We start from the raw sequence: 13,167 nt of genomic DNA on the forward strand, positions 1-13,167 counted from the left end.
AATAAATAAAAAATATATCAATATTTTAGGTTTGATGATGAATACTATCTCCAACCGAATGGAACATCGATGGGCTCCACATTCACTCTGAGCTATGATAACCTTTACGTGGGTCTTTTTGAAGAACGTTTAATAATATAAACGAAAATATATTTTTGAATAAAGTCATGAAGTGGTATTAATATATTGACAAAAAATGTTTGCAAATGGGAAGGAATGGAAAAAGAGCTGTCAGATTTTACGGCACTACTCAATGACATTGACCCCAATCTCAAATTCACTATTGAATGTGACACTCAACGTGTTCATTACCTCGATATGTGGATTGAGAAATCAAATGGAACCTTGTTTACAACTCTGTATAGAAAAGAAACAGACAGAAATACTCTTATTACAGGGGGACAGCTTCCATCCTGAGCCATTAAAGAGAGGACTTCCAAGAAGCCAGTTTTTCAGACTGCGCCGTATATGCCACTCCACAGAGGATTATCTAGAAAAAGCAGCGGAGATGCGCATTAGGTTTCTAAGAAGAGGCTATTCGCCACAATGTGTGGATGAAGCTCTTCATTTGATATTGGTAAAAACATGAGAAGAACTGCTCCAAAAAAGACCTGCTAAAGCTAAAGAACACTCCATAATGTTTATAACCACATATACTTTGAACTCGCGAAAAGTGTGAGATGCGGTCAAGAAACACTGGCATATTTTATGACCCAGATTTGCCTGCTGAATTTAAAAAAAACACCAATTTACGCGCTATATTGGTTCATGCCAACTGCCAGCCCCAAATGAAAATCAGCCAGGCTCTTTTACGCCCTCTTCCAAATGGTAGCTATAAATGCAGAGGATGCGCACAGTGCAACAATATGATGAAGTGTGAATAGTTCTGCCACCCACATACAGGAAAACAGTTCCAAACAAATGACATTATTATGTGTTCCACCACCCATTTTATTTACATGATTAAATGTCCATGTGGGCTCTGCTATGTAGGTAAAACCTCTCGTTCTCTCAAACAGAGAATTAGTGAACATAAAAATTCAATCAGGAGAAGCTACAGGGATTATCCAGTCGCAGTACATTTTAATGACCTAAAGCATGATATTTCTACCTTTTAGATGTTGTGGCATCGAGAAAGTTAAGATATCAGACACGGGAGGTGATATCAATAATACTTTGAGTAAAAGAGAATGTTTTGGGATTTTCACCCTCCAGACATTATTTCCCAAAGGACTTAATGATGAAATGCCTATGTATGTTATGTTGTGAATTTGAACATGACTTATGTTACTCTTTAAGATTACTCTGATGTTTTTCGTACGATGTACCCAATGATAAAGCTTGCTATGTCCTCATTGTGGTTTTACACATGTGTTTAAAACATATTATTTACACACTTTATTTGAAAATTTATGAAATGCATACTTTTATATTTGGTAGCACTTATTTGTTTTTCCTTCACCTTCAACCCCTTCCGATGCGTGGAACGGATGTGGGTGGGGCTAGGTCTACATAAGGGTGCTATTTTTTTTTTAACTCAGAAAAGCTCTGACGTAGGCCACAAGGCTGATATGTAAGCTTATTAAAGATTAGTGATACTATCAAGAGCAGTGTGCGGTATCCTTTTTCCTTCATCTTGTTCAACTTTTACCATGCAACTGCAATAAAGATTGCTCAGATGTGCGAGTGCCATTTGAAATTTGAAAAACAAGAACGACAATTTTTTTATAAAACCAATAAAAAAATGGGTGGGGGGAAAATTATACTACCACTGAAAAGGGCACTTTGGAGACTGAAAGGGCAAAGGGGCATGTGCTCTGCACAGGTAGAGCCATATCTGTTCACGTGCCTGTTAGCTATAGCTACATTTTTCCAGCCTCCTGGATTCCGGGTACATCCACATGCTTATGCATTCGTCACATTTCATTTCAAAGTGGTCATCAATTACTAAAGGTGTTAGGCCCCCAGGCATCTGTGAATGGTTTGTTTCCATTAGCTCCTATCAATGACTGATTAACCTCTTTTATTTTGCTGGTGTTATAACACAGGAATGGTTTTTGCTCTGTGCAACATGGTTGTATATTTAGGTTGCATGTTATAGAATCAAAGGCCCTTGAGCACTCTAGATTCCTGTAGTAATAAGGTTGAGAAAGCCAAGTACTGTAAGATATACAGTATAATAACAGGGCTATTTCACATGACATGGTTCAAAGCCAAGATCATTCAATTAGGTCATAAACCTACCTTAAGAGGTAGTTGTGGTTGCAAGCAGGTGTTGGAACATAACCGCTGTCTATAAGTCTGTACGTCTGTCTGTCTATACATTGAACTGCCTGTCTGTCTTTATTTTGCTAAATTGTAATTACTTGCTACTATGGCCTATTTATTGCCTTACCTCCTCACGCCATTTGCACACACTGTATATAGACTTTATTTTTTTTCTATTGTGTTATTGACTGTACGCTTGTTTATTCCATGTGTAACTCTGTGTTGTTGTTTGTGTCACACTGCTTTGCTTTATCTTGGCCAGGTCACAGTTGTAAATGAGAACTTGTTCTCAACTAGCCTACCATGTTAAATAAAGGTAAATAAATAAAAATATATATATTTCTCTCAGTCTAAACACATTTCTTTTATTTACAGATCAACAGACTATGGCTCCACCTATGAGAGAATGAATGACAAAGTGGGATCTAAGACGGTGCTCAGTTACCTGTATGTCTGTCCATCCAACAAGAGAAAGGTAAGACAAACTTCAGAAGAGTGATTTTCAGTGGAACTGAATTGTTCGTTGTCCATTCTCTGCTGCCGCTGTTTGTTCTTTCTGATCAAATCATATGTTAAGGTTAGATGGTAGACCCAAATAAATATGTTTTGAATAAATATTTTCTTTCAAAGCATTTAAATGTTTTTGTAGTTTGTGAAATAACCCAAGTTTAATGACCACATTTAGCTTACATTGCCTTATACTGGCAGGTTGCCTGGACTTAGAAAGTCAATTCATGATTGTTACCAAGCAACACTTACTCATCCTGTAGTTATAGCCTCAGAACATTTACCATGACACAACACAGAGACCAGAAAGACCTGTTAGAAAGACAGAACGTATTCAAGAAAGAATCTTGTTGGTTTGTAGATAAACGCTGAAGCAAAACTAATTTTAAAAAGTAGGTGCATCTTCTCTGAGCGAAGTTTCTTTTTACTTTGGGACGCAGACCATCTATTCCACATTATAACACAGGTGTCTCAGTCTCCACTGAAATCTTTATAAGGGTCATGTTAAGGTCCCTCACTAGCAGACCGTCCATGAATACACTTTGCTCTGTTGGTAATGTGAGGGGAACAGGGCCCCAGCTGGCTTTCTGGGCCTCCCGAAGAGAGTCAAATCCGTTCATAGATCACTAGCGCTGACCCTGAAAATGCCTCCATGGAAAGAGAGAGTTTGTGGGATACCGAGCTGATGGACTTAACCCGTGTCAGCCTTGGACTCAGTAATACCTAGGTCTGACCCTGTGACTATTTTCCCACTGACCAGCCGGACTTAGTGATAGAGCCTATAGTCTAGTTGAAGGTAGAGTATGCCCATCAAGCACATTTCCCAGGTACAGGGATATAGGTTAACCAGTCCAAAGACACAAGATACGTGGACAGGCAACAGATTTGCGGCCAAGGGCCTTATCATCTCCCATTCATGGTGATAACTGCAAGATCCTCAGTTTTTCTTCACCCAAGTTTGGGAATTACGTTGTAGTAGAAGCTAGCAACAAGATCCTATCATGTCCAGATGCCCACTATTGACCTCTGGCTTCCACCGATCCACAATGCTCCTCACCTTATCTCTTATCTCATTATCGATGGATGAGCCCAACTCTGTACTGGATAAGCTGGGCAATTTTCTTCCCACTCCAGTGGCCAAGCATAACATATGTGGGTATAGCATGAAAAACACGAAGAGGATTATTTCTATATCTGTTGAGATGAGGCAGTAATGACCCTTAAATCATTGTGACAATATATTTGTGTATTTAATGCCTCAAGGGTGTTTTTTCTCCCACCTGAATATAGCATGACAATCAATTGTTTTCCTCACAACAAAATTCTGTTAATGTCACCGACTATATTCTCACATGATGTCTAAAGGAACAAATCCAGAGGCTTGACCTTTCTAAGAGCAGATTATAGATTTGAATGATGGTGCTGACATTTATCTTCAAGCTTGTAAAGAAAACACCCATCATGAATTGCCCTTATGCATGTTCAGCCTTATTTTGAGGTCTTCTGCACAATTTGACTCACAACCACTTCTGAAAATGAAGAGTCTAGCATTCTAAATATATAAATAGCATGAATAGACATAGAATGAATAGACATTCTATTTCTATGGTTGTAAATAGATTAATGTCCCAATTCACCAGAATTTTGCCTTTTTAAACCTTTCCTACAGAGCACTCACTCACAGATAGACCACAATTGATCTGTGTTTGACAAGATTAATCTGCTGTGAAAAATCCTCTCCTCCCCTTGTTTGTGGTCATCAGATGGCTCGAGCAACGTCCAACAGCAGGCCCCTAAGACAACACAGCAATGGATATCGCTCTCCTCTCTTGATGATTAGCTCGGCTGCTGGACTCCCACCAACTAGCTGAACATTAGCAGATAACATGCAGAGGTGATCCCTCCAACCTGTATTGATCTAAGCTTTGTTACCAACCTCACTCCCCTTTGTTCCCGGGAGACGAATTGGTGATCAATTGGCAAGTGGATGTGGAGCAAAATCTTAATTACCCGGCGATGCGATGGTATATTTGATGATGTGAAAGTTATTGACGATGCTGTGGGCTGTTACGTAAGCTCCCCTTGTGGAACTTAGTGCCCGTTAAACTGATTCAGGAACAGATGGACATGCCCATATCCATATGAGCCACATAAACAATCTCTGAAGGGAAATTCATTAAATCTACTGAGAGATGGGTTACGAGAAGGCTTTTAGTCCGGTTATGGTATTTGTCCAATACATTTTTCTATATTTTGTAAGATAAATCATGTTTGAACAGGGTTTATTCTTGAATATGTCACATGGCAAACAATATTTACTGTGCAGGAAATTAAATCAGGCGGGTTAAAGATTCATCGTCTTTGGCAGTTAATACATTTCCAGACTTCTCCTATTCCTTTTACTCTCAACATATAAAGTGTAATATTACACCTTCCGAAAAATGCAGCAGTGATATATATAGTGGATATACTGAGTGCAGCTATACAACAAGCCCTCAGTAGAGATAGGTTTTAATATGCAGTGTATTACAGTAAATATAAAGGAAGCTGAAAAGGATTCGTCTAAATTATTATTGGAGAGTTGAGAAATGTTCAGTGTCTCCCTGTTCAGTGGTGAAGAAACATTGATCCACCCAGACCCTTCAAGGACTTCTAGCATTTCTACTTTCCCCTCTAAGTGGTGAGACAGAGAGAAAGGTTCTGACAGAAGAAAAAAACGCAAGGTGAAATACAATTTCTACTCATAATAAATGCTGTTGCTTAATACAATATTATGAAAAATGGTTAGACCTGATATTAGAAACTATTTAATTACATGTGACAAAGCCCTAAGACACTGGGAGAAATAGACGGGACCCTTCGCAGTCCCTGGGTGAGGACAATGAATGGCAAAATTCGAAGGTCGGCAAACAACAATAAATTGAAGGAACATTGTTTTTTAGCTTTAATGAAAAACTATTTATCTAAATCACCACCAGGGAGATTCCTAGTTAAAACTTGGGAAAGAGGGGTGGGGAGGATTCCTAGTTAAAGCTGGGGAAAGAGGGTGTTATTTTTGTCAGTGACAAATGCGCTGCTGTTCTTTCCTATTCAAATCTGTTGCAGGGAAAGGAAACACAGCAGTTTGGGCTGTGGCGCTATCCAAGTCACGCTTTTCCCTTCTCCTTTTCTATCCGGGTTTAGTAGTTAATTATCATTAAAGCCAGGTGTCAGGTTAATGTCTTATTGCATTACATCACAAAGAGAAAGTATATTTGAGCTATGTATGTCTCATTAATCAATACATCTATGGATTACTTTGAGAGAAAAAAATCCATGGTTCTATATATGGGAAATGCTTTTTAGGGATATTTCTGTGTTTTGAAAGTAATGAACTGTGATGAAAATGTCTGCTTTACTTCCCCCCACAAATAAATCATATTATACCAAGATATAGATAGTACCCCAATAAGGTCAGATTGTGTTACAATGTACTACAGTATTTCATATTATGTATCATACAGGCTTCCAAACAAAGGGCTTTTGTCACGGATCCCTCCGGAACTGTCATTACGCACACCTGGTCCCTATTCCCATTTGATTAGTACTTGTATAAGTGTTCCCTTTGTTCACCATTGTCTTTGTTGGTTATTGTTACAATGTCCATTGGTGCGTGTGAGTACCTGTGCTGTGTGTTTTGGGCTTTCGTGCCCTTGTCGATTGCGCAGAGGATTACGGGTCTCGTCCCGTGTGTTAATCATTGCGCGCGTGTGTTATTAAATCAAGGTACTCATCGCTCTTTTTGTTTGGGTTTCAACCCTGTGTTTTGTTTAGTGTTGTTTGGTCTTCGTCCCCGTGCCTTTAATTTGGGCTTAAAGAAATCCTATTACACATTCCTGCGTCTGTCTCCCGAATCATTCATGCCAACGTGACAGCTTTATCTTAAATAAGTTGCATCAATGGTGTGTACTTTCACAGAATGTTAGGTTTTATACTATGAGCATGTACTCTTATTTACAGAATTATACTTAATATGTACCGTACATTCGTGTTCCTATTATGATTTGTTGTTCCTTTCTCATGAGGCTCATTTCTAACAAATATGCAACAAAACATTTACATTTTCACTGAATTCATGACCAAATGAAAGTAGAGACTGTATTATTCCTAGCATGGAAATAAAATTCCTCCCTCTGTGGTAACATTGAGCATTCCACTAAGACATGATTCTTAATTGCACAAATATTTGTTCTTTCTTATCACAGATTTAGATATTGTTCAAAACAAATTGCATTGCCTTGACTTGTAGTCATGCTTGGTAAACGGCAAGTTGTGGAGTTCTCTCTGGCTACATAGGTGTGTTACAGAATACCATAGCATAACAGGCTATTGATCAACAGTATATTCTTAAAACTGATCCTATTCTTTAACATAGCAACTTATTGTTGTAGTTGTGTTGTGGCCCCTCATGGTTGACTTATAGGTCTACAGGGGCATTCTGAACCACCTCTATCTCATTAAAGGGAATATATCTGGAGAGAGGTGACTAGAAGCCAAAGTGCACCAAAGAACAGACCTGTGAGTGCACTGGAAGAGGCCAAAAAACCATGGCAACAGAGCGCGAGAGGCACATTTGTAAAATTAAGTTTAAAACAAAGTGAAGGTGTTACCGCTAGTAACAGCATGTTGCATGCCAACCACCAGACCTAGAGTGCTGACATGGATAATCCCTTGATCTCTCTCTCTCTCTCTCTCTCTCTCTCTCAATCTTCCTCTTCTCTCTCTCTCTCCATCCCACCCCCCTTTCCCTATCTTCCAGATAATGGTGCTGACAGACCCTGAGTTTGAGAGCAGTGTGCTCATCAGCTCGGATGAAGGAGCGAGCTATCAGAAATACCGCCTCAGCTTCTACATTCTAAGCCTTCTGTTCCATCCGACACAGGAGGATTGGGCCCTAGCCTACAGCCACGACCAGAAGGTGAGCTCCATGTCGTTTTTTTCACCACAGTTGGTTGTTTGATACAGTATGCTTTGGATTTTGAACTGTGTTACACAGTCGGATAAAGCTCCAAGCTGTTGATGTTTTAACTTAATTCCATCCCTGTTCCAAAAGTGACGTATTGGTTCGTTGAATATTCTTCTGCCATGATTTAATGATTTATTTACCTTCTTGAAGTTTTGATTAGAATTTTGATTATTGTTATCCATTAGATGTTACCTTATTTAATTACCATGGCAATTTAGTTAGATGCAATGAACATGTTTGTGCTATAACGTGATTACAACTACACAGTACCTTTACTTGTAACTGCTATGGAACATTCTAATATTCAAAGATGTCAGCACAATTGGCCTGCAAACCACATACAGTGACAATGCAGTCCTATACACCAGTGCTCTCATCTGTAACCTTCCCTGTACAGTGGTCTCATGTTGAGGAGAGCTCTGTACCCCCCATTCACACACAGGTCATATCCCATATAACTCCCCTTGAAGAAGACCTACCATTATGGCCAATGAGTCTTACCTAGCTACCAAGATGGCTATCACACAGGGGAGTCTGGCTGAGGTGGAGGAGGGAGAAGACCGAAACCTTGGTTGCTAACTGACCCCAATATCAGTTCTAACAATGAAACCTGGACCGATCCAAAGGTTGTAATTTGCCAAGCTTTTGGTCTGTGATGGCCTTCGTTTTAGAATGTGGACTACACTAGTTTGTAACAGAACCTTTAGGGCTGTTTAATGTACACTATAGATGTTGGTGATATTTTGTTTGCATTAAAAGGATGGACCTTTGTGGACATGGAAAACTCTCAGAAGAAATACCTTTGTGGACATGGAACACTCTCAGAATAAATAGCTTTGTGGACATGGAACACTCTCAAAATACATACCTTTGTGGACATGGAACACTCTCAGAATAAATAGCTTTGTGGACATGGAACACTTTCAGAATAAATAGCTTTGTGGACATGAAACACTCTCAGAAGACATACCTTTGTGGACATGGAACACTCTCAGAATAAATAGCTTTGTGGACATGGAACACTCTCAGAATAAATAGCTTTGTGGACATGGAACACTCTCAGAATATATAGCTTTGTGGACATGGAACACTCTCAGAATAAATAGCTTTGTGGACATGGAACACTCTCAGAATATATAGCTTTGTGGACATGGAACACTCTCAGAATATATAGCTTTGTGGACATGGAACACTCACAGAATAAATAGCTTTGTGGACATGGAACACTCACAGAATAAATAGCTTTGTGGACATGGAACACTCTCAGAATAAATAGCTTTGTGGACATGGAACACTCACAGAATAAATAGCTTTGTGGACATGAAACACTCTCAGAATAAATAGCTTTGTGGACATGGAACACTCTCAGAATAAATAGCTTTGTGGACATGGAACACTCACAGAATAAATAGCTTTGTGGACATGAAACACTCTCAGAATAAATAGCTTTGTGGACATGGAACACTCACAGAATAAATAGCTTTGTGGACATGAAACACTCTCAGAAGACATACCTTTGTGGACATTTACTTTTTTTAAATATTCAAACAGCTCTGTCACGGGATTTGGCAGATCACTTTAATATTTGTCTTCAGTCTTTTTGTATTCAATGCAGGTCAATCTCTATCTCTTTACTCAATGTCAGGAGTAAGCTGTTCAATTTAGAGTTCTTGAACTCTGGATGACCTCTCATGACTCTTATCTCAGAACGTGTGGGCAGTGTAAAGACATGATTACTATTGATGTAGCTGTTCCTCTCTCTCTCTCTCTCTCTCTCTCTGACTGAGGGCGCTACAATTAGAGTGTCTGTGACATGTCTCAAAAAAGTATGAGGGTGGAAAGCACTTAAAGAACTCAACATAATACAGAACTTTTTTTCTTCTTATTCCTCTGGGGCTTTTGAACTGTTCAAGTCTCCTAATTGACTTCAGTTTTTGTGCTGCTTGTCTTATAAATCTTTTGACAAGAGCTGTTATGCTAGACAACGTCAGGCCCAAGTTTATTATTGCAGTTCAGTTATTCATGTCACACCCTCCCTGCCGTAAGATTCAAAGTGAGAAAGCAAAGATTATATTTTTTCTGAATGCATTCATAGTCTGAGATGTATTGGGTTGGGGGGGGGGTTAGGAAGCTAGTGGTGGAAGTCTCAAGGGAGAAGTGAAGACTAACCTTTTAAAAAACTCAAGTCCCCTCGATTTAAGTTATTTTCCATTCTTAACATTTTGCATGTCGGCTCACACACCTCGTTGGACCTGCGAGACAAGGCCTTGGGTCGCTAATGTATTGTGTAACGGATATGTTCATCAAAATGTTAACTTTGTGGGAGCGTTGAGTTCAAGTATTCAGTACCCATTGCAATTACTGTGGTCACCTGGGGATATGTGGTTTTGGTTTCATTATGTTTTTATTTTGTATTTATTTTTATTTCACCTTTATTTAACCAGGTAGGCATGTAGTTGGAAGTGTTAGTGAGAGCAGACAATTTACCTCAGAAAAAGCTGCTAGTGTAGATAAAATGACATTAGCACAGACAGACATAAAACATTGATTCTGAAAAAAGGATGAAGCCTAACAATATCTAGCCTGTTTAAGTTCAACCTTAGCTCCCTTAGCACCAGTCTTTTAATACAAGTGTTCCCTGTGTTTAATGACACCCTTATTCAGGTTTCTGGTGTTCAAATATTTTAGTTTTGTGTATGTCAAGAGGAGAACCCCAGGTGGCTGACATAACTTTGTTTTTCCCAAATAATGTTCCTGTCAGCCACCTGTAGTCTCCCACTCAGACTCAAAATGTCAGATGAAGAACGTCAGTCTACCACATTCGTTACAACAACCAAATAATGCTGCTCTTAGATAGTTGACATGTTGGAGATGTATTTATTCACACTTCCTTTCAACCTTTGAAAAAAGTGAGCAAAACACTTTTCACTTCAGATGTATCAACAGAAACAAGTCACATTTCTTCACACGGTCAAACGAGTTCACAGTATCCAGCGTTCCAAGATAAAAAAATAATAATAACTCACAACAAATGAATTTGGATCACCAGCATACACCATTTGCAGCCTAGTCACCCGGCACCACCATAACATTGCAGGCAACCAAACACAACGCCTAAGTCCCGTTTGAAGCGAACGTCACCAAGTCATTATGTGGTAATTTTTAATTCCTACCACTGGGGGAAACAATCAGTATAGCCAGACAGCGCCACTAGAATAAAGCCTCGGTGTATCTCAGGTTTATTTGTGACTTCTCCGGTCTCTAAATCACTTGCCCTACAGTGCGTAAAGGGATTTGATTAGCCCCTTGTCTGCGTTAGGTTTGTTGTCTGTTACAGATAGCAGGATTAGTGTCATTAGTCAGGTGGGGGAAGGATGGCTTAAAGCCCAAAAGATTATAATACAATAAACTATAACTAAATGGAGTTGTGGAGTGGGTTCTTCCAGCTGAGGATAAAGCCGGAGAATGTGTTGTGGAGGGGGGTCTTCCTGCTGAGGATAAAGCTGGAGAAGATGTTGTGGAGGGGGGGTCTTCCTGATGAGGATAAAGCTGGAGAAGGTGTTGTGGAGGGGGGTATTCCTGGTGAGGATAAAGCTGGAGAAGGTGTTGTGGAGGGGGGTCTTTCTGGTGAGGATCAAGCTGGAGAAGGTGTTGTGGAGGGGGGTCTTCCTGGTAAGGATAAACCTGGAGAAGGTGTTGTGGAGGGGGGTTGTCTTCCTGCTGAGGATAAAGCTGGAGAAGATGTTGTGGAGGGGGGGTCTTCCTGATGAGGATAAAGCTGGAGAAGGTGTTGTGGAGGGGGGTATTCCTGGTGAGGATAAAGCTGTAGAAGGTGTTGTGGAGGGGGGTCTTCCTGGTGAGGATCAAGCTGGAGAAGGTGTTGTGGAGGGGGGTCTTCCTGGTGAGGATCAAGCTGGAGAAGGTGTTGTGGAGGGGGGTATTCCTGGTGAGGATAAAGCTGGAGAAGGTGTTGTGGAGGGGGGTCTTTCTGGTGAGGATCAAGCTGGAGAAGGTGTTGTGGAGGGGGGTCTTCCTGGTAAGGATAAACCTGGAGAAGGTGTTGTGGAGGGGGGTTGTCTTCCTGCTGAGGATAAAGCTGGAGAAGATGTTGTGGAGGGGGGGTCTTCCTGATGAGGATAAAGCTGGAGAAGGTGTTGTGGAGGGGGGTATTCCTGGTGAGGATAAAGCTGTAGAAGGTGTTGTGGAGGGGGGTCTTCCTGGTGAGGATCAAGCTGGAGAAGGTGTTGTGGAGGGGGGTCTTCCTGGTGAGGATCAAGCTGGAGAAGGTGTTGTGGAGGTGGGTCTTCCTGGTGAGGATAAAGCTGGAGAAGGTGTTGTTTAGGGGGGTCTTCCTGCTGAGGATAAAGCTGGAAAAGGTGTTGTGGAGGGGGGTCTTCCTGCTCAGGATAAAGCTGGAGAAGGTGTTGTGGAGGGGGGGTCTTCCAGCTGAGGATAAAGCTGGGGAATGTGCTGTGGAGGTGGGTCTTCCTGTTGAGGATAAACCTGGAGAAGGTGTTGTGGAGGGGGGGGGGGGGGGGTCATCCTGGTGAGGATCAAGCTGGAGAAGGTGTTGTGGAGGGGGGTCTTCCTGGTGAGGATCAAGCTGGATAAGGTGTTGTGGAGGGGGGTCTTCCTTGTGAGGATAAAGCTGGAGAAGGTGTTGTTTAGGGGGGTCTTCCTGCTGAGGATAAAGCTGGAAAACGTGTTTTGGAGGGGGATCTTCCTGCTCAGGATAAAGCTGGAGAAGGTGTTGTGGAGGGGGGGTCTTCCTGCTGAGGATAAAGCTGGGGACTGTGCTGTGGAGGTGGGTCTTCCTGCTGAGGATAAACCTGGAGAAGGTGTTGTGGAGGGGGAGGGGGTCTTCCTGCTGAGGATAAACCTTTGAGAAGGTGTTGTGGAGGGGGGGTGTCTTACTGCTGAAGATAAAGCTGGAGAAGATGTTGTGGAGGGGGGGGGGGTGTCTTCCTGCTGAGGATAAAGCTGGAGAAGATGTTGTGGAGGGGGGGTCTTCCTGATGAAGATAAAGCTGGAGAAGGTGTTGTGGAGGGGGGTCTTCCTGGTGAGGATCAAGCTGGAGAAGGTGTTGTGGAGGGGGGTCTTCCTGCTCAGGATAAAGCTGGAGAAAGTGTTTTGCAGTGTGGTCTTCCTGCTGAGGATAAAGCCGGAGAAGGTGTTGTGGAGGTGGGTCTTCCTGCTCAGGATAAAGCTGGAGAAGGTGTTGTTTAGGGGGGTCTTCCTGCTGAGGATAAAGCTGGAAAAGGTGTTGTGGAGGGGGGTCTTCCTGCTCAGGATAAAGCTGGAGAAGGTGTTGTGGAGTGGGGGTCTTCCAGCTGAGGATAAAGCTGGGGAATGTGCTGTGGAGGTGGGTCTTCCTGTTGAGGATAAAC

The 13,167-nt window shown here is 41.4% G+C and overlaps 1 protein-coding gene across 1 annotated transcript in view; it reads left to right on the forward strand.

The window, feature by feature from the left end:
• The window catches only part of LOC139369596 (VPS10 domain-containing receptor SorCS3-like), a 244,686-nt gene that overhangs the window by 157,667 nt on the left and 73,852 nt on the right, over nt 1–13,167 (forward strand). Inside the window, exons 3-4 of the mRNA XM_071108850.1 lie at nt 2,644–2,743; nt 7,574–7,732. Of these exons, the coding sequence (XP_070964951.1) occupies nt 2,644–2,743; nt 7,574–7,732 (259 nt within the window). The remainder of the gene's footprint in view (nt 1–2,643; nt 2,744–7,573; nt 7,733–13,167) is intronic.

Source organism: Oncorhynchus clarkii, chromosome 17 (assembly GCF_045791955.1).
Source record: "Oncorhynchus clarkii lewisi isolate Uvic-CL-2024 chromosome 17, UVic_Ocla_1.0, whole genome shotgun sequence".
Lineage (NCBI taxonomy): Eukaryota > Metazoa > Chordata > Actinopteri > Salmoniformes > Salmonidae > Oncorhynchus > Oncorhynchus clarkii.